Here is a 23305-nt window from a genome sequence, read left to right on the forward strand (position 1 = left end):
TCACACCGTAAGGTTCTTGTGCAGACATTTTCCATATATGAAGATATCTGTGGTAGCCACTCATGACGTCAAAGAAATATGAATATGAAGAAGTGCAACAAATACCAAGATTTCTGTTTGACCCTGAAAACTGAATGAACGTCATCAAATCCCACTCAAAAGTACACATTCTCTGGGACCTCTGAACATTTTTCATTTACCTCTTTAGTGGCGTTATTATTTGCTCAACAATAATCTGTTTGTAACCTTTTTATTTGCCCTTGGGACTCATTCGATTTCACTCGAAAACATGTTTCATCTTTATATATGAAACGGAACTGGGAACATCATAGTGTTAATAAATGTCCTCATGTTTTTAATTAAATCCTAATGTTGAAGTTGTACAGACACACGCAAGTTTATAGCACTTCCACAGTATAGAAGTTTCTCAATCTAATTTGCCCATCCTTAAGGAAGAAAAATCTATGCATTATAAAATACAGGTACATGTATTTCCTTCTGAGTAACTTCCACGCCAAGTCTTTGAGAAGAATACCTGCATTCAGAAATTGTCATCCTCAAGGTTTATTTCACATAAAAAAAGAGAACTCCCATCAGAACGTATCTTTTTCACAGAGATTTTTTTTTTCTAATTTACTGCATGATAATGTAGTTTCATTAATACATGTATTTTTGGAACACCAATTGTCATGGATTTTCACTGTTGAGTTTATCCACAGAACTTTAAAGTTTATTGAAGTGCAATTTCTAATAACGTAAGTTATTGAGAAAATCATTGGCCATGATTTTTTGTATCCTTGAAACTGTGATTTTCACTAAATCTATGAAATTTGATGCTCATAAATAATAATCAAACAACAGTGCATTGAGAAACAACATAAGCTTGAGTAAGTACCTTTCACAACCACGGATATTTTTCAATCTTGCCTAAAAGATTTCCTTCACCTACACATATATAATATACTCATCTACAAACCATAGATTCCTAATTACTGTAAACCATCTTTTATTCGCGTGCGAGAAATTTTCGTAAGGTTCGCGAGAGCCTCATCGTCGTGAATATTTCTCGCCGTGAACCAATCTTTATCGTATGGTTGTTATAACAAAATACCGGTCTGGATAAGGCTTGATCACCAACATTAGTCATCGCAAACAGTTTATTGGAAGTAAATTGTGAAATAATGTCCCCGCGAATAAATGTTAGTTTACAATAAACGCGAGGAATTAATATCCGTGTAAATTTGTGATTTGTTTTTTGAACAGATGTAAACTAAAAGAGAATTTGATAAAGATTTGGTGTTTGTGATTTTATATTCATGCGCTTTAATGCAAAACGGTTGAATTGCAGAGTAAGGTACTTGCATAAACTATGAAATCTACAGTTCTCACAGTTTATGGTGTTGCTTACATACACCAGTATTTCCCCTCAGCTTCAAGTTGCATAAGGGGAATAAAAGAATAATGGGTACTTTGATTAAAAGCTAGGTCTGAATGATTGTGACTATTTTTAGACTCTAATAAATATAATCTTTATCATTGATGTAAAGACAAAGAAAAATGTTTAAATTCTAAATTTAAAACTTTTGGATAATTTATTCTGATCCCCAAAATAATAGTTTAAAACAGCAAAAAGTACTACTGTAGATTTCTTATATTATGCAAGTATTTAATTCCATGATTCAAACATTTTGCAGCAAATCGCGAGAATATAATCGCAAACGACAGATATTTTATCATAGTTTCAATAAGTTTACCTCTGTCCAAAAAATAAAAGCGAGATTTATATAAAAATCCGCGAGATGTCCCTCTAGCAATTTTAGCGGATATCAATTTGTTTAATTAGGAATCAACAGTATAACTAAATTTTTTTCAGAAGCGGATCTGACGAGCAATTTGTTGACCATCCAACCTAACATAGTGATACTGTAAACCAGTTTTATTCGTGATGACTTTATTTCGCGATTTCCTGAAAATAAACTGGTTCGCTACAACTATTTTTCACGACCATGCTTCATCCACACTCGTTTTGATATAACACCCATATGGCAAAGACTAGTTCACAGATCTTGCCAAAACTTCTCGCATGCGAATAAAAGTTGGTTTACAGTAGTTACCTGAATCCAGTTTTTCTAGAATTGCATGGGAGAAGCCATCAATGCCTGCACTGTTGTAGATTGGGTGGAAACCTTTATGGAGCCTTTGGATGAGAGCTGTTGTAATTTCTTCCTTTTTCACCTCATAGAACATCTCCCTTTAAATCACCCAAAAATATTTAGACATTAAAATGTGTGATTATATAAATGCAAAAAATTACTGTAACAGTTAATTCAGTTGTTTTTTTTTGAAAGTAAGTACATATGTATCTGTTTACTTCCAATACCTGTTTGAATTATAAGTATCTGTATTCTTTACATAATGTAAAAGCGGCTACTCTTGACCATGACAGGAATTTACCATACTATATTTTCAGGGGGTGGTCAGGGTGTTTAGGAAAATGTAAGAGACAAGTAAAGCAAAATCTCAGAGTAATTTTTTGGTATGAAAATGTTTACAAAATATGTACATTCTTAAATAAATTTAAATTAATAAGTCAAAAATCTTGTGCCAATTTTCGTATGTGAAAATATAGTTTTTTGTATGGATGGAACTGTACGTAGCTCCACGGTCCGTTAACACAAATTTTTCATAAATCTACATTTCTGCACCTTATATCTAACCTAGCTGCCATCTAAATATAACGACAACTGCTGATCTAGAAGGGGGGGTCAGGGGGTGCATGAATGACTAGCTATCATTTGCCATGTTTTTATCATATTTCATTGTATGAATATTACACATACAATTCAAATACAAATCAAAATCATTAGATTTTACCTATTTGATAGGTTCCCATCATAAGGACTTACAAAAATCTGTTACAATTGCCATGTTTTTATCATATTTCATTGTATGAATATTACACATACAGTTCAAATACAAATCAAAATCAATAGATTTTACCTATTTGATAGGTTCTCATCATAAGGACATACAAAAATCTGTTACAATTGCCATGTTTTTATCATATTTCATTGTATGAATATTACACATACAGTTCAAATACAAATCAAAATCATTAGATTTTACCTATTTGATAGGTTCTCATCATAAGGACATACAAAAAAACTGTTACAATGGAAAACCATCAATCTTGACTACTTTTAATTAGAATATAGAGAAAAAAAGAGACAAAGGGGCCACATCACTCACCTAAGCAACAATAGCTTACTGAAATACATTAAAGAGTTTTAATTCACTATGTTCACTGTATGATGAGCTTTGAAACTCTTCTTGGCTCTCCTTTCTGATCCCAGAGGACCAATGTTAAGATAAAACTAAATCTACTACATATGAAGAAGCTTACATAAAAATTAGGAAGTTACAGGCCATAAATTTCTTGAGGAAAAGATTTTAAAAACTACCCATCTCTTGTCAATCTTTCTAGTATGTATATACAAGTCTGAATATTACAAACTATTTGGTTTTTGAAATCATTTTTCTTCATTCTTGATATTCTCCTCTTAAAGTATGTTGCTCAATTACTTAAACAAATTAACTTAAAAGTGTTTCACTTAATTAATAAAGATTTCTGCCAAGTTTGGTACAACTGGCCCCCAAGTTCAAGAGTAGAAGATGAAAATAACAAAAACAACAATGAGACACTTTAGGGACAAATTTTGATCAGAAAAGTTAAGTTAATCAGGTGAGCTAAAAATCATTAACTATGAATTACAACATGAGTTTGATGAGAAAACATCAAATGATGTAACACATTGTTTGAGATTTGTAGTAGACTGCCACTGGATTTTCCTATTTGGAATGGCCCATACCTCAAACAATGCTCTGAGTCATGGCACACCTACCTCCTGGACTGAAGCTCTTGTTCAGCGTTCACAAAAGACAGGATTTCTCTCATGCTCAATCTCCAGGATGACTGCCACCTGCAATGGTAGAAAAAAGGACTTGATAGGGTAACAATTTAATGGCTTAGCCAATAATTAGATGCAATTACAAACATGTATTTGTTAGCTATTAATTTACAGTACATGTATTGCATAAAAGTATGTTGAAACTATTATACATTGTAATATGGATGCATGTTTGAGGACAAAAATTAATAAAAATATAATTACCTTATACTAGTATTCAATAATTCTATCTCAATAAATTTCACTAGATCGTAAAAATTACATTGTTTAAAAATCAGCAAAAGTCTGTTTTGAAATAAGCTGTATAAAGGGAATATGAGAGCCTTTCAATTTACAGATATCTGTTAAAGTAGTCCAAGTATCGCACTACGTCATAATACGGATTTTACAATATTGGTTCGACTTTTACAAAGCGTTTTTGATACCCGGTATTGATTTTGCTCTACATCGCTGTTGTAAACAATGGCAATAATAAGCAATTAGAACGGTAATATGTGTACTCTATGAGAAATAGAAATGATTAAAGTTATGAAACTTGATTCTGTTAAAGTAAAATGAAAAACGAAGTTTCTGATTAACCAGGATCTCAGGTATGCTTATATCTTCTTTGTTTTGTTTGCCCCCCCCCCCCCCCCCCCCCCCCGAATTTTTCTTTTTCTTTTACTAAAATCGGTTTAAATTTAGAGACAGAAGCTATTTCGAATTTAATCAATCGTCAATTAATTAATGTTTAAATGATATCTAACATTGTTGACAGATCTAGGCAGAAAACTGTAACAAAATGTGATTTTTACGGATTTTTTCGTCAGGGTCTACTTGGTTTAGAGCTTATAGCGTGAAAAGTAATCCGTCAACATATAATTTATTTTACCAAATCTTTTTTCTAAGATGTCAATCTATAGAATAAACACCATGAATTTAAGTTTGAGTCCATAAAATAGTAAAAAAAATTACCAAACGCGATACTAGCATTGCATTTTTTGTATTCTATTTTGATACATCAGGTCCATAAAGCGTACTTACTTACAAAAATTTGCGCAAAATTATTGATGAGATATGGCTTAAATAAATATTTATACTCTATTTTGTATGTTCAGTTCTAATTTTCCCAAAATTGGTGATTATTTTTAGGAAAAACGGACGTCTGGCAAATTTTATAATTGTCAATAATTTTCGCAAGGGGGTACACCCGTCTGAGAGGTGATAACAAACAAACTAGCATGTAAACATACATATTTTCTTTTGTATATGTATTGCTAGAATGTATATTTATCATTTAAAGCTAAGCTTTTAATGATTGAGCCCATTTAGTGCCGAGTATAGGACTACCTTAAGTCCAAAAAAGGAGATGGGATAAGGTTATAAAGATGGAGACCTTGTACTTAAAAATCATGCAAAGAACTATAAACTAAAAAATTAGTTTTTGGTTTCTCACTCTGTGTAAATGTAAAAATTAATTCAAAAAAGAAAGAGCCAGAGAAATCAATTTTGTTTTTTGGGGTTTTTTTTTTTGGGGGGGGGGGGGGGGGGGGTGTACCTTTTGAGAATGACATGATCCTCGTCTTGAACAATTCCTTGGATCCAGAGTAAATCCTCTAATCCAATGGCATCTGTTGCATGGAGAATGGGGAAAAGTTTCGCTTCAAACATGGTCTGGTCATCATTATCCTAGTGGCAATAAAATTTATTTTTTAAACTGCTCTCTCTCTCTCTCTCTCTGTTGTGTGGAGGTGATAACAAAAATTTGTAAGTTGTAAGATTTTTGAATATTGCAGATTTTCTATGAAAAAATATGGAGCTGGACTATTATTGTCTTACAACATCTGTGTGCCATAAATCTTCCTTGATTATCCCTGTCTTTGTCATCCAGACCACTATAGGGAGATTACAGAAGGTGTTGGCGCTCTTCCAGTGCGGAACCTACAACAAGTGTAAAACATCATAGCAAAAGCAACGGTCAGTGTAAACATTGAAACTATCGGTGCATTCATGTTAGGTGATAGTCGGTCGTGTTAACACTGAAACTACCGTCATGCAACATGAAAGTTAAACAAAGACCAATTAAATTAAACTTTACCTAACTATAACGTGAATAAATATCAGTAGCTGGATAATTTTACACAGTTTTCTGTACTGTATTGTTCTAATTGCTTAAATATCGCAATTAAAATTTATACAGTAAATGGCGTCCTAGTCTTTTATTTTGATCAAACTGTTTTTATATATGGCAACTATTGATGATTAATTTCAATTTTATTTTTTTAATTTTTGGTATTTTTTTTTTTTTTACTGATTCTATAACTATTTACAGTAGCAAGACTTAATAAGACTTCTTGCTGACGGAATTAGTACCTTTATACCAAGACCTTACAATTTATTGATTACTTAAAGAGACAGTATGGCGCATCTTATTAAAAACCTACTTGAAAAAACTTTCCGATCGGGTTCGGTATTTTTGTACTACTCATAAATGTATGAACTTTCAGAAAATTACAAATTTCTCCATGAAATAAATCTAATTATTTTATTGAAATTAATAATTACGAATAACCCATACATTATTACTTATTAGGTTCGTTACTGACTGTTTACAGAAATTTGTGGGGTCGGTAAAGTCCATAGAAGGCGAGGCGGAGCCGAGCCTTGTATGGACTTTACCGACCCCACAAATTTCTGTAAACAGTCAGTAACGAACCTAATAAGTGTTTTGTTTTTCCAAGGACCTACAGTTTGATATGAAAACAAACAAAAGATCATATATAACGATTAAATTCATAGCCTAATTCTCTATTTTTTTTTACCTTCCTCGTCAGTTGTTTGTGCAAACCTCGATGCTATTGTAGGATCATAATATTACGTCACGGGCAAAGGGGGGTCACTCTAAATATTTTGGGGCTTAAAAATTAAAGGTATGGTCGAACATTTGTGTAAAAAATCAGCTCAAATAACTTTACGTCCGCCATGTTGCCGTTTAAATTTTGACGCTTGCCCTGTAAAGAAATTTATGAGGCAACCACGTGACGCGATTCATCCAATGACGTCGAGACATTCTAGTCCGAGGCAAAACAAATTTACATGTACATATTTACAATTGCAACGTGTTACAGGGTCCAGCCTACTATTACTATTACACATGCATATTTATTGTAAACAAAACACATGCAGGGCTCTCAAAGATTCTCCTGGACATGCTTGTTGTCTTTTCTACCGGTACTTCTTCCAAGTAATAATTGTTCAAAATTCTTAAAATAAACACAATTATTATTTTGTAAGCATGTATTTTGCGTGTTTATCACAGGAGTTGCCACAACCTAAATTCATTTTTGCAAGTGAGGCCCCTTGAGGGGTTATTTGACATTTTTATGTCTGTACTGAAATTAGTAAACCATTAATGAATTATCGAGAAAGTGATGATGTGTTCCGTTTAGAGAGTCCCTTTTACCTCATATACCAGGATAAACTGTACGTAATTCATTATAAGTATGTTCACTGTAACCTTGTTTTACTGTGTATGCTAGCCACAAGTACTTATATAAGGAATCATTCTTTGAGTATTATGAGGTGATAATTTCGGTTGGGGCGTGATCAAATCCAATACAGCCCGAAGGATGAAGAATGATTCCTTATTATCTATATTTATATAATTTTAAACCATCTTATGATTAAATATTTAAATATAAATAAGCAAACCCCGCTGGCACCTCAAACTTGATGAATATAATGGTCAGTGCCATTCTTTTTTTAAAAACATACCTGAATTTTATCATATCTACCATGAATGGTCAGAATATCTCTTGTAATCCCAAGAGTCTGTAGGTGAACATTAAAGGATTGCACAACCATGAAATCATCAATAGATATCATTTTCTGAAAGATGTAAATTCATTGAAATGAAAAAGAGCTGAAAAAAAGTCTAATAACATTTTCTTTTATTTAATTCATTCTTAAATATTGATAGGGCCATATACAAATTTATCTTGACCTTTGGCCTTTTACCTTAAAGTTCTCCACTTTGAGGCCGGCTACATAGCAGTCTTTTCCAATGGTGACACTGCCACGTATCTTACAACAAGAGACTACAGATTTGTCTCCCACGGTAACATTCCCATAGAGGGCACTGTTCATGATTGTCGTATTGTTTTCATCTGTTACACAGCTAGACTGTTGCAAAAATTCAAGCATTTTTTTTAAGCATATGAATACTGTGGAATAAATTTTTTTCATGAAGGTCAATATTCGTGGGTAGCCAAATTTTTCTAGGTTTGTTGGGACGTAATTTCGTTGGTACAAAGTTTGGAATGATTTTAATTAATATTAAACAAATGCTTGTATGAGGGCCTCATCGTCGCGAATATTTCTCGCCGTGATGTCGTTTGGTTGTTATAACAAAACGGGTCTGGATATGGTTTGATCGCAAACATTAGTCGTCGAGAACCACTTTTGCATGAGGAAATCGCAAAACTCCAGAACAAGATCGAACAGAAATATGAAAATGAATAATTTCAACTGATTTTTTTTTTTAAGTCTGAATTCTAAAAGCAGTTAAAAATATTATGCATTCAAAATAAAGTATTAATTTAACATTCTTCTTTCAGCTTCAAAAAGATCCTGGGTCATGATGTATGATTGACCAAAAAAGCATGTCAATGAGATAAACTAAATAATAAGTATATGCTTGAGAAGTATGTGCTTTCATATACTTCTGTTGCAATTAAAATGATTTAAATAACTTAATTAATTAACTATCAGTTAGAGTCAATGAAAAAGTGATTCAAAACCAATTCAGAGAGGGAAAGTTTTATGCAAAACAAAATCATTTTGAAACATTATGAGCCAATTCATGCTCTTATCAAATTTTACCACTTAACCATATGTCCCTGGTAATAAGGAAATTACCAAAAAGTATGCAAAAACTTAGAGAAGCAGTCAAAGAGATTTACTAAATATATATGCTTGATTAGTGCTTTTAATATAATTATGTTGTAATCAAAGTGATTCAACAGAATTATTATCAGTTCAAATGAAATTCAAAACCAATTCAGAGAGGGAAATTTTATATCCTACAGATAAAAACATTTAAATGCAGGCATTGTTTGCAAATCCTCTAATTAACCATATGTTGCTTCGTTAATGGGGAAATAATCAGTAAGTATGCTTTTAAAACTGAGAGGAGAAATCTCATTGCATAAGCAAAGAGAACTGATTCTTTTAAAAGTTCAAAAATAAATTTAGCTCTGATCCCTATAAATCGTAGTGGTACACAATTGGTAAATTCATAAAATTCATACTTAGAAATATTTATCCATTTCAGCTAGTTCAAACCTTGAAAATTTATAGCAAAATGCTACTTCTGAAAGTAACATATTTCTTTCATCAATCAACCCTTGTAAGTATATGTGTTTAAAATTTTGATACTCCATTATGGCTTCTTCTTGACACAACCACAAAAATTATATTCATATTGTTTAGCTGTCACCGTTTAAAAAAAAATAAAAATAGAGGCCCCCCCATGATTTTTTCTTGTTCATTCTTCTAAAAGAGTCGAATATGGAACCATTATTCTTTTAAACAAAAGTGAAATGAGACCAGGTTATATGGCTAAAAAAATACCTCAATATACGAATGTGTTCTGTTGGACCAATTAAATGCCTTTTCTGGAAAATTACTGCTGTATGGACAGATCTGTATCAATTTTTTGTGATCCTGGGCCTCCCCAGATAGATAATGGAATTGTCCAGATTCCACTAAACCTGAAATAAAAAAAAATAATTCACATAATAGAAGAATCTGTAAGTTTCACTGATCTATACCCTTTCTTAATTAGAATTAAAACTATTTGAGGCCTAATTCTAACTTTAAAAACATATATCCCTCACACGTACTCTCATTCCAATTTCAAGAAAAAAAAATACCTAAGCAAATGCTTTTAATGGAGAAATTAAGTAAAAAAAAGTCACCATAAAGACGTCAATTTTGAGTCCCCTGCAGAGCTTCAACATAATTTTTTATGACTATATCGAGAACATTATAGCAACAATAGTTGGCTTCCTGACGCTTCCTCTTTTCTTATCTGATTCAAACTTTAATCAAATTAATTATCTTTTAATTTTAATTGAACATTGACATCAATCCATTCATACATAATTATGTATGGTACATATATTTACTATCAAATTATTTTTTTTTCTTGTGACAATATTATACATTTCAGAAAAAAATTCCCATTGTATGTTCTTCCTGTGTTGAAGTTCACAAGAGACTACAGTCATTAAAAACATAAAATATTGTTAAAAAAGGAAGTTTGCAACAGGCAGAACATTTCTGTAACAACTTGAAACTAATACAGTCTTGATGAAGACAGATTTATTATAGCTACAACTGTTTACAAACAAATCTCTTCAGAAAGAATATGATACAATTTGGAAAGTACAAGTAAGGGAAAATATCATACAATTGGGCGAAATGGTTTTGTAAGGACATTTCCTGATGATACCTCTTGTAACTGGGAGGAAACACTCCGTATAAAACAGACCGATTTCTATCCGAAAAATGAAAATAAAAGGTCACTTTGATGAAACTGCCTACATCCCTCAAAAAAGAAATATCATGGGGGCTAAACTCATCTTCATGTTCTCTGTTTTATTCTCTGGTTTGGATTTGGGAAAAGCAAATGCTTACACAACAGGCCACACCTACCCACATCTGAAAAAGTTGTATGAGAAAATGCTGGGGAACTATGATAAACGGATACTGCCAAAATGCACAAACGAACCAGTGAATGTCACAATACAGCTAGCACCAAGAGAGATCGTAGACATAACAGAACCATTAGAAGTTGCAAAGTTCCAGCTCTGGGTCCGGTTATCCTGGTTCGACTGTAACCTGGTTTGGAACAAGTCCTCATATGGAAACATCTCTACTTTTACAGTTCCAAATAAAGACATCTGGATACCTGATCTGACTCTCCTGGAGGATATAGATTACACTGCCAACATGCCAAACATGAAGCTATTTCGAGCAATGGTCAGCAGTGATGGAATCGTTCATTTCAATTTTTTAACAGTAGTGAATACAGTTTGTCAAATGAACTTGCAATACTACCCATATGACGTTCAGAAATGTGGTTTCACCTTCATGTCTTGGGTCTATACTTCTAGTAATTTGCACATCCAACCCTTGTCTGATTTCGGAGATCTTACAAATTTTTCTCCGAATCAGGAGTTCATTGCAGCAGAAGTCACAGCTCAGAGTATTAGAAAAGACTTTCCTTGCTGTGGAGGGAATTTCTCACAAGTATTTTACACCCTCAAGTTGAAAAGACGTCCTGCGTTCTTTATGGCAACCATTGTAGTGCCATTTTTTATCATAACTATGATCTCTTTTGCTGGATTTGCTCTCCCATCCATATCTGGAGAGAAGATCACCTTCCACACAACAATTTTACTTGCTACAGTGGTGTTTTTACTCCTGGTACAAGATCAATTCCCTTCCACTTCTGAAACGTTCCCAAAAATAGCCATTTATTTTACCTTCAGTATGATCTTAAGCTGCATGTCTTGTGTTATGTCTTCCATTGTAATGTACATCTACTACAATGATCTGAGTGGGAAAAAAATGAACAAGTGGATCAGGAAAATTCTGATAGAATGGATGGGAAAGATCATGTTGGTAAATGAAAGAAACCTTCCATATAGTGCAAAAAATACTCCAGAAATTATCCAAACAAAACCAAATGTCACACAGGAAGAGCTCCGTAAAAGCAGGAAAAGTCGCAAAAGTCTTAAAATTCTGGAGGAGGCTTCTCACCGTATTACCCAATCAATGAACGATGTGCAGTTTCTAAACGGTTTGTATAGAGAGAAAAACAGGGCTGAACATGAGGGCAACTCCATTATAGAGCAAGACCTTGACCCTTCTACTAGACGCATGAATGACTGGGAGCTACTGGCGTACACGCTTGATAGGTTCTTCACGGTTTTCTATGTCTTCATGACAGTTTTGAATTCCCTGGTGTTCCTGATTATCATGAAAAGTCATGAAGCTGCTCAGTAGTTCAGGCATCCTTAAAAAAAGTGTTTTATGGAATTGCAGCCTGGATTTTTCTAAGCCCAGGAGGGAGGGATGGAGGGAATTTTTTTTTTCAAACTTTTTTCAAGTTTGAAGTTGAACTAATTAAAAATTGGTTAAAAAAAATGAAAATCTCCACATAAAAAAAAGTTTTTCATTTTTTTGCTTACAAAATTTTATCAGTGAAGTGTAATTCAATGATGTGGGAGGCAATTCCAAACCAACACTTATTTTATTCAACAGATTTGTTCAAAATATGAAACCTTGAAAATGAAAAAAAAAAAATGAAAAGATGACGTGAAATATTTAATGATGATAACTTTATCAAACAAGGAATGGAAAGTCAAACAAAAAAACCCCAGGAAACTTGACACAACAAGGAACAACACTGCCTTGACTGAGTCAAAAGAATTTTTTTTTTAAATAAAGTTGCTGAAATTTAAACCAATGAGGAAATAACAATTTTCAAATCAAACATTATTCATACTGAATTGCATTTGTACATTAACAAAAAGTCCTTATGATTTTAAATGATTAAATCTACGCATCAATAGGGAGAGGTGGTTAAGTTTACTGCGTACTGTGTAGCAAATCAAAGTACCGGGTATATTATACATATATTACATGGCTTCGAGGGCGACATACCAGAATATTTGCCCCGAGGTGACAGGAAAGCCCTGGAGTGTTATGTCGCCCGATGCCGAAGGCAGAGGGCGACATAACACTCCAGGGCTTTCCTGTCACCGAGGGACAAATATTCTGGTATTGTCGTCCGAGAAGACATGTAATATATGTTATATAACATTTTTAAACAAATCAAACTCGGGTTATCAACATATTTATTTAATTCACAAGGCAGAGGCAAATGTTTTTAAAACACTCACGCTTGAGTTTATCACTTTTGTTGTATTTGCCGAATTTTTTTTTCCATCAATTAAACTATCGAGATCATCTGAATTAAGATGAACAAACCGCAGATGTTGGCCTGACATGTTTAAAATTCGCGGATCTGTTTACGTTTGCTTGGGTTGAATTTCGAACCCGACGTAATTAATATGCAGAATTCTTGCACGCGATGGTGATATTACAGTTTCGGGAGGGCAATATAACTATTTCCTGTGAAATATAACTGTTTCCGGGAGGGCAATATAACTGTTTCCGGTGTGATTCAGCAATTTTCAGGGCATAGTAATAAAATTATCTCATTTGTGACATAACGAGAAAACTTATTCAAAAATGTTATATAATAGATTAATATTTGATTATATATGCAGAATATTATCGTGTCATTTTTATTCGTTTTAAAAGATATTCCATGTATTTAATTCTAATTTACTAAAAAAAAGGCGGAAAGGACATTGTTTATAGAACAATATGAGCTGTATTGGTTATGCAGTTTTCATTGTGCAAATGTAATTTACTACTAAACACTGGCGTCGGAAGCAAATTGAAAGTGGGGGGCTAGACTACTGTGGAATCATTAGATTTCGTGGTGGCTCAATTTTCGTGGATTTCGTGGGTAACTCTCATCCATGAATTAACATCCTCCACGAATAATATATAAGGGTTATAAAGTCATATTTCGTATTTGTAGGTATAAGAAAATACACGAACCTATAAAATTTCAGCAATCCACGAAAATTGGCACCCACGAAAATTAATGATTCCACAGTAATCCTCAGAAATATTGAGAAAAAAGTAATTCCCAAAATCATGAAAATCCTAATCTAGGGGGGGGGGGGGCTGAACCCTATATCATGCTATGTTTCTAATGGTTAAGTATAACTTTGCAAAAAAAAATGGGGGGGGGGGGCTAAGCCCCCCATAACCCCCCCGTTCCGACGCCTATGCTAAAATGACAATCATTACATTTTGGTATACAATGTATAAACTTTTGTTTGTCATAATTCTGTGGAAAGTGCCATTTGGAGAGCTTGATTGAAGCAAAATTTCATTATTGTTCTCCTGTACAAAGTAGTTTACTACATGTATATATATATTCCTTTTGTGGAATTCCTTCTTTTTATAAAACTTAATGAATTATTTTAATCTTATTTATCAAGGTTTTAGTTACATGCAGAATTATATTAATAATAGCAGTATTTGGCAGCAATATACATTTCTAAAAAATACAGCTCATATCGCTTTAAAAGTTACTTTAATGTTTTAAGTGCTTAACTGCTCACCTTTTGTATAACAGAACAATGTACTTTTTATCATATAATGCTATTGTTATGTATGATATCCCTGTCATGACGTGAATTGTTCTATAAATATTATGAATCTTGCATTCATCATTAATAAAACTAACCATAGAAAATACTGCACATGTGTTAAACTTTTTTGCGATTGTATCTTTTTTTTTTTTGGAAAAAGGTACATGAAAGTCACTTAGGGTTGTAATGCTCACCTGAATATGTTACAATATGTTAATTAAGGAGTCAACAAGGTTCATGGAGGTCATGAAGGATCAAGAAACTATAAGGGTCTGGTATTCTAAGGTTTTATTAAATTTCATTCAATAACTAATTGAGAATAATGACCTGGCCCATATAAGGCCAGCATTTTTTGAAATTTCGATTTACAAACCCGCCGACCCTATTTTTTAAAAAATTCAAATAAAAATAAAAGGACCTGAACTAGCTATTAATTTTATTTTTTCCTCCGACCCGAAATTTTCTTTCTGGTAAAAATAAAAATAAATGTTGATGCAATCACGTGTGTAGTCTGAATTTATTGTTGTTCATGCATTGATTAAAAAGTTCTTTCCGATCAAGTCACAGGCACTAGAAGTCACAAAAAAACCACCATAGGGCCTACTCCTGTTTGCTTTCGTCCAACCCTACAATTTACGACCCTATTAAGTTTTGTGATCGGCAACTTAGCCAGAATTTCCTCAAGAAAGAGAAGTTGAGGTCTTTTTCTATCACGATTACGTAAATTAAAAAAAAAACCAAGAAAATGATAAGTTACTTTTTTTTAAAAACATTTTTGCAAAATAAATTATAAAATAATCATAATTTAACCGTTTGGAAATAGATCCTCTACATAACGATGGTAAGTGGGTCATAGGGTTGGACTAATAACCCTAAACACACTGAACACAGGAGTCTTATGACTGAAGGAAAGAGAATGATTTTATTTGTCATTAAGCTAACAAAATAACAAAACATTTCCTTTATTAAAGGTATAATTACATAAATAAATAAAATTTTAAAAGTTAGTTAGTCTTTTTTAAATAAAAAAACTTGATTTTTTACTGACATTTATGGACATGCTTCTAATCCAATTTATTTTCAGTAACAATATTTTAAATTTTGAATTTGTGAATAGCATTGTTAATTTAATCAAATAAATGATTTCTCAAACTTCTTCCTATTTTTCTGCAAGGAAGAAGTGAAAACTCCCTTAATTTTTTTTGGTCTTAATGTATATGTACAGTATGTACTTGTATATATATAAAAAAAAAACCTTCGTTTTTATACATGCATGTACAATATATCAACACAAATTTTCAGTGCCCATGGATAAAATATGTTATGATAAGAACATCACCAACAACCAAAATTACTTTTTCATTTAAAAAAATGGCAGCTCCTGGACACGTGTTCTTTTTTAAAAATAAAAAAAATATTGTTGAAAAATTGTTTTATTTTTATTTTTTTTCTCGACGGACAAATTTTTCAATTTTATTTTTATTTTTTTTCCCTCCTCCTCACCAAATAATTTGAAAAATATTTCGTAAATCTAAAAATAAAAAAATGCTGGCCTAAGTATGACTAAAATACCAATCAAGGAGGTTACAGTTATTGCACTTCCACTTGCAAGATCTGAAGAAAAACGTTATAAAAATAAGCTCAATAGCAGAGGACATATCTTAGGGCAACAACTTTGCTGAATTTTAGTACAGAGTTTTTTTAGATCATGTTTACCCAAGTATGTGCTTGTGTATACACCAAGAGACATGCAGTCTTGGAAATGTCTCAGCAAGATTTAGACATGGGGAGAGAAATTATGATTTCAAAGAGATTTGCTATGATCTTTACATTTGACCAAGAACCTGATGGTTCAAGGTCACTACTTGTGTGAAGTATAAGCCAGGTATGGCTAAATGACAGATACAGTAATATGGTCTGGATATGTATTTTACACATCTACTATGACCTTGACCTTTGACCTATGTTTGAAGTCACTGCACTTTTACCAAATGGCACTCTGTGATTTATTCAAGTACAAGACAGATTGCAACAAAAGAAGAAAAAATAACTTGTACAATGTATGCTTCAGACATTAGTGATTTTGACTGAACAGACAGAATAATCACTTAATATGGTGCCCATAAAATAAGACCTTTATTATTATAGCGAGCGCAGCTCGCCGGCGCGCAGCGCCGGCGCGAAGCGAGCTCTACCGGCAAGGCGTGTGTGAATAGAAAATTCGGACTAGTTGCACATTCATTCAACGGATTTTTTTGGCGTCAGTAAATCGGACCAGTAATGCATCGTTTTAATCGTCCCAGTAGTTCCCTGTAATCATGGCAATTTTTATCACTTCACACTCTCACGAGAATCAGCAAGACAAATTTAGACAGTAAAAACAATAACGATGTAAGCGACATACAGTCAATGTTACCTCTAAAGTTCACCTCAGTACACTTTCAATCAAAAATAATCGTGTGACGTCACAAACGTTTACACATTGATCCGATATATTTTTTCGGAGTCAGTAAATTTTGACCCACAATTCATAGTACCAATGGTTTCCAACCTCACGTTCCAACATCACGTTCTCCCGAGAATCAAAGTAAAACCTTTGAAAAGCTTATAAGATGTGTAATTTTAAGAACATCATGCTTTTTAAGTAAATAAAACAGTATACTTCGCATACTTTTATTTCTCAAGGGAATTTTAAAGAGTAAGACGACACTTAACCAACGTCAGCTTTGACGTCACAATAAGCACTGATAAGGGGAAATTACTCTAATTGAAGTTATTGTAAATCTGCTGAAATGACCAAAATCCTCTCAAAATCTTGCAAAGGCTAAGATAAAGAACAGCTGACGAATAAGGACATTTCTTCAGATACAGGAAACAGTTGTAAATTGCACTTATTTGGATGAATGCTCACAAATATTTTATTCAATATAATTACGGTAATTTCCTGAAACGTAACGTTATACGTAGCAGCGCCTTTTTTTAAAGGGGGTGGGTGGGTGGATGGCAGCCTCATCCAAAAAATCTTTGCAAGCAAAAAGAAAAATAAATCATGAAAATTCTAATCCTTCAGCTCTTTAGCAGTTCAATGGTTTCTTTGTTTTCACTAATTCCATTTATAACATGCGGGGGGGGGGGGGGGGGGGGGGGGGGGGACAATACCATGTTCTTTTAACATGATAAGCAAATATTTTTAAGCGTAAACTAAAAATAAAATTAAACATTAATTTTTTTTTTTAAGTGGAGGGGCAAATCCATGGTAAGTCGATTTTCTATGTATAAATTGACAAAAATGAAAAAAATTTTAGCATGGGGGGAGCTCTATGATGAGTCAAGTTTTATATGTAAGTTTAAGAAAAAATGTCTACTGGAAAAAAAAGGGGGAAATCAATCAATCAATCATAATCACAATCACTTTAAAAGAGGAGATGCAGTGCAATGAATATTTATATATTAAAATCTTTATTATTTAACAACATTGTATCTGAGATTAAACTATTGTTCTACATATAAATAAATAAATTATAACAAATCTTATAAACTATGAATAGTGAAAATTTACTGAAAAATAGGTATGTTTTATTTTTTGGCATTCAAATTTCACGTTGTTAATTTTATTTTATTAATTTATTATAATTCATTGTTTGATCACATGCTGTGCTCGCCCCAACGGTCGCACCGTAAAACATATTAGGTGAATAATTAGAAGTAAAATGCTTAATCAGTGAACTTGGTTTGGACAGTTGTGGGCTTTAACATGTTTACACACGTAGAGAAATCATAAAATGTTCCAATGTCAAGTTTATTTTAATCTAAATTTAAATCTAAATCTAAACAGTTACCATATTGAATCTATTCCCCTAATGTTTTATATTGCTCTCAAATAACAAAATAAAACATAAACATAACATCATGAGGTTGATAAGTTAAGGCACTGGTCTTCTTTACGTGCATAAAATACTTCTCTTAGATATTAAATTGCAATTGCATATTAAAAATAGAATTTATAATCACAATGATTTAGAATTCTGAACCATTTAGAAGTTTCAGTTTGGAATATCCATTTTTAAATCAATCCTTTCACGTCTTTTTTTTTTTTTTTACGATTAAGGAAATGATATTCTTTTATTACAACAATTAAACTATTACATCACAGATTTGCTTTCAAAATTTACAAAAAAGATTCAATAACAGAGGAATGGAATTACCTTTATCTTATCTTTAAAACATTTCCTCTTTCACGGGATTTTGATTCAGACAGAATTCATTAAAACACAAATGACAGGAAATTATTTAAATTCAAAAAGGTTCTGTCTGTGTATTAATTGCAGATATTTGATGAAACAATCTCAATCAAGCAACATGGAAAAAATCACCCTCATGCTTTTTCTTTTCTGGTGCTGTCTCAAGAATCTGGTTGTACCATTTAGTGATCTTTCGAATAATGAGACAACTATGTATCAGTATAGGACAAAGTTGTATGAAAAAATGCTGAAGACTTATGATAAAAGAATACTACCACAATGCACTGAAGACCCAGTGGATGTCACAATAGAGCTCGCACCTAAGGAGATAGTTAATGTCCAGGAAAATCAGGAATCCGCTAAATTCCAGTTGTGGGTCCGACTATCCTGGTTTGACTGTAACTTGGTCTGGAATAAGTCCACATATGGAAACATCTCTTCAATTACTGTTCCAAATGATGCCATATGGATTCCTGATTTGACCTTAGTAGAGGACATTGATTATGTTGCTAACATGCCGCAAATGAAGCAATTTCGTGCACTGGTCACCAGTGATGGAAACGTTCACTTCAATTTTTTAACAGTAGTGAATACAATTTGTCCAATGAACTTAACATACTACCCTTATGATATTCAGATGTGTAATTTCACCTTTTTGTCTTGGATTCATACATCTAAAGAAGTGCATATTTATGCCTCCTCTGATTTAGGAGATCTCGAGAATTTCTCTCCAAATCAGGAGTTTATTGTTACAGAAGTAACAGCTATTAATGTGAAAAAAGACTACCCTTGTTGCGGAGGATTTTTCTCACAAGTGACTTACACAATCAAAATGAAAAGGCGTCCAGTTTTCTTCATGGCAACCATTGTAGTACCTTTTTTCATCATCACAATCATCTCTTTGGTTGGATTCGCTCTTCCATCCATATCTGGAGAGAAGATCACCTTCCACACAACAATTCTGCTTGCTACAGTGGTGTTTTTACTCCTGGTACAAGATCAATTCCCTTCCACCTCTGAAACGTTCCCAAAGATAGCCGTCTATTTTACGATTGCAATGATATTAAGCTGCGTTTCTTGTGTTATGTCCGCCATTGTAATGTACATCTACTACAATGACTTAAGTGGAATGAACATGAACAAATGGATACGACAAATATTCATAGTGTGGATGGGGAAAATAATGTTTGTAAAAGAGAGAAATGTTCCACTCAAAGCAAACAGTCAACAAAAGGCTGACACTATGGAAATGAGACCAAGGGTTTCTGGCAAAGAATTCCGAAAGAGAGGGGAGAGTCGGAAAACCATAAAAGGCTTAACAAGACCCGATTGTATTAGTATCTATGAAGAAATGAATAACGAACAATCTACGAATGGTGTCCATGGGGAAAATACACAGAGAGATCAGGAAAATGAAACTTTTGCAAAAGTCAGATTCCAAGACTTCCAGTCGAGTAATTACAGCAGCAGCACCAACAACAAAAACAGGGCATCCATTTATTATAGTTATGAAGACTTTGACCCTCCAGCTCGGAGAATGAATGACTGGGAATTACTGGCGTACACGCTTGATAGGTTCTTCACGGTTTTCTATGTCTTCATGACAGTTTTGAATTCCCTGGTGTTTTTGATCATCATGAATAGTCATGATACTCTTTAACAAATATATACTGTAAGTTCCTTATTTTATGTGAGTACTAAATTCCATGATTTTGCTGCTTTGCATCAAATATTGCTAGAACATAAAAATGCAAGCGCCATTTTTTTTTTTTTTTGATTTTATATACCGGTAGCTCAAAATTGTCTGAAAAATAAGAGAGAGATTTTAAAATCTGCCAGGACTGCTTCTCGCAATTTTACATGGAAATTAATACCTCAAGTTTAATAAGGAATTAACAGTACTATATTTACCCATGTAAAGATCAAAATTTAACTCATACATTGCAAATTTTGTATAAATGATAGACAACAAAAATACCGGATATATACCCGGTATATAAGGCAATTTATAAGTATAGGTAATCAATTCTGTTTCAATATGCGCATCACCTATCCAGTGAAAAGAAAAGGTGTCAATTTAATATTTCCCTCAACATGAATGTCAACTTTTTCTTTTTGTAAGAAATTTGATACCATAAGGAAGGATTAAAAATTTAAAAACAAAGGATCAACTAGGTGCCAGGTACTTTAACTGTTAAAGCACTCATCTTGCAAAATAGTGCACATCAAATGCACTAAATACTGGACTGTGCTTGCTGGCCATTTTCCATCAAAAGCGCTCAATAGAATACTTTTATAGTAGTATTCTAAACATTGGTCAAAAAGAAATTACTCAGTGTCCTTTGAAATGACATGTTTTGCATAACCATTGACTCTCAAATCATTGGCCTTCCATGTTTGGCAGGGCCATTGTAGTTGTGTTGAATCTTAAATTTTTGATATGTATCTGCATACATGTAACTGTAAATTTTCGTATCTCAACTGAATTCTGATTTTGTTTGTTCTTTTTATGGTCTTCTATCTAGGCTTGGTGTAATATTTGCAATAAATGATTAGAAATCATGTTTTGTTATACAAAATACTTGGTACTTCAGCTAAAGTTAAATGGTTTGATAGTTACTGTAGTAATTGGCTAGTAAATGAAATACATGTTATCTACTTTAAATGTAAAACCTAAATCACATTTCATAACATTATGGAGGACCAGTGAATAGTAAATATTTAGACCCATTTGTTTCCATTAGCATGCTTTTCTTGACCTTTTCTGTGTTATGGCCACAAAAGTTCAATGTTTGGAGACGTTGGATGAAGTCCGTTCTATCAGGCTGAAAGTCTTAGGCATGTTCAAAATTTGGAAAGCAAACATCAGAAATAATTATAAGGTGTGCGCTTTCAGTATGGTAGCCATTGGTACATGTACCTGCTGTATTCAATTTCATGAAGTAAACCAGACCGGGTTTTCTGCTTAACATTACAGTAAAACACGCTTATAACAAAGTACCAGGGACAGCTGATTTTGCTTCATTATAAACGTAATTCATTATATCCATCAAGTTTACAACATGTTAAAAGTCACATGGAATAGAAATCGCTTCCCTGTAAGCGTCAATTCATTATATGTGTGTTTGCTATAACCATGTTTTACTGTATCAGGATATCAAAAAAACTATGAAGCCAACAATTAACTTTTAAATTAAACAGGGTACTGTATTATACATTGTTTTAAATATATATACATGCATATATATTCATATACTTTATTAGTACATATTATCTTAAAAGTCATTCTGATCTTGCATCTGAAAGGCAAGCTAGCTGCCATCAAATTCTTAAATACACAGAAATTTCCTTTTGCTCTGCTTAAACAAGAGACAGGTACAATTTGTTTGGAAAAACCTTTTGGTTCGGACATCTCAGTGATAAATGTGTGGGATATGGGAAGACCTTAATTAATAAATGGCCTAATTCAGCAAGAAGGATGTTATTGGCAAAGAAAGAAATAAAAGAAAAGCTGTCAATGTGACAGCAACTGGTTTTCTTTTATTTGAACTGTATCCATAATCCATGTCAACCCTGAATTGATAAACACTGCCTACCGTATCCAGTGAAATATGCAATATTTTGCCAAAAAATGACCAAGTTCAAAAGCTGGTATTTTTTTCATTAATAATCAGAAATCAAAATCCTAGCAATATGCACACCTCTGATATATGTACAATTGATCTACAAAATAACAACTTCTTATCTTGAAAACTGTAGGAGGAGTTATCCGTACAATGAGGGTACCCTATATGCAATATTTTGCCAAAAAATGACCAAGTTCAAAAGCTGGTATTTTTTACAAAAATCATCAGAAATCAAAATTCTAGCAATATGCACACCTCTGATATATGTACAATTAATCTGCAAAAGAACAACTTCCTATCTTGAAAACTGTAGGAGGAGTTATCCGTACAATGAGGGTACCCTTTATGTGCACAGCCGGCCGCCCACCCACCCGCCAGCTATTTTCACCATTTTAATAACAGAATTTTTCCTTTGGAAAACCCGGTTAAAAGGGGGAATCGAATCAAATCAATAAAAGGGGGAGGGTCCTCACTGGTCTAATTACCAATTTAATTCTCAAATCTGTGGAAATCCTGTGTTTCTGCAGAAAAATCACAGCACTGTTTAAAAAAATATATTCTTGGCCTCTTCTCCTTTTACCATATGATTTTATGATTTTTATTAGAACTTGATATACTTACATGCCCATATCTTGTATTCTCCCAGCTCTTTCCATAGCAATGACCTTGCCTTCCTCATCCTTCTTTGAGTTTCTGGGTCATCGGGTGAGCCAACTCTGCTGGACTTGCCATCTACAAAATCGGCCTCAGTCACCCCTGTAGCCATTGGCATCATCACATCGAAGAATAAAGATAGCTGGCAAACAGATGAAAAACAATTGTGAAAAGAACTTTCCTCACACAGCAGAAAACTTAAAAAATTAAGAAAAAAACTATGTATAAAATAACTTAATCATTAACTCCATGCATTGTTTTCTTTAAAGATGATATGATTATTGCAATCACAAAAACTCAAAAATTTTATCAATATTATTATATACTGTATAAATATTCTTAAATCTCCAAAAATTTTCTAAAACAAACAAGAGGCTTACAGGCCTTGACAGTCACCTGAAGTCCAAAGCCCTTGAACTGGCCTCTCAGAGGGTGTCATTTTAGCATTTTAAGATAAATTTTCAAGTCTAAACTGCAATCCAAAATGCCTTTGACTGGTATCCCTACCATTTATAAATTGATTTTTCAAAAAC

The 23305-nt window shown here is 33.0% G+C and overlaps 3 protein-coding genes across 3 annotated transcripts in view; 2 read left to right on the forward strand and 1 right to left on the reverse strand.

Moving 5' to 3' along the window:
• The window catches only part of LOC105323794 (L-fucose kinase), a 73123-nt gene that overhangs the window by 20797 nt on the left and 29021 nt on the right, over window positions 1-23305 (reverse strand). Inside the window, exons 10-17 of the mRNA XM_034482664.2 lie at window positions 22740-22914; window positions 9579-9718; window positions 7965-8129; window positions 7722-7835; window positions 5787-5888; window positions 5506-5636; window positions 3903-3980; window positions 2115-2251 (exon numbers count right to left, since the gene is read on the reverse strand). Coding sequence (XP_034338555.2) covers window positions 2115-2251; window positions 3903-3980; window positions 5506-5636; window positions 5787-5888; window positions 7722-7835; window positions 7965-8129; window positions 9579-9718; window positions 22740-22914 — 1042 coding nt within the window. The remainder of the gene's footprint in view (window positions 1-2114; window positions 2252-3902; window positions 3981-5505; window positions 5637-5786; window positions 5889-7721; window positions 7836-7964; window positions 8130-9578; window positions 9719-22739; window positions 22915-23305) is intronic.
• LOC105323788 (acetylcholine receptor subunit alpha-type acr-16) lies at window positions 10327-12646 on the forward strand. The gene has a single exon (XM_011422859.4). It carries the CDS (start codon window positions 10518-10520, stop codon window positions 12018-12020), a length of 1503 nt encoding a protein of 500 aa, XP_011421161.3. The 5' UTR covers window positions 10327-10517; the 3' UTR covers window positions 12021-12646.
• Window positions 18559-20272, forward strand: LOC105323787 (neuronal acetylcholine receptor subunit alpha-9). The gene has a single exon (XM_011422858.4). The coding sequence runs from the start codon at window positions 18587-18589 to the stop codon at window positions 20150-20152; it is 1566 nt and encodes a 521-aa protein (XP_011421160.4). The 5' UTR covers window positions 18559-18586; the 3' UTR covers window positions 20153-20272.

Source organism: Magallana gigas, chromosome 3, assembly GCF_963853765.1.
Source record: "Magallana gigas chromosome 3, xbMagGiga1.1, whole genome shotgun sequence".
Lineage (NCBI taxonomy): Eukaryota > Metazoa > Mollusca > Bivalvia > Ostreida > Ostreidae > Magallana > Magallana gigas.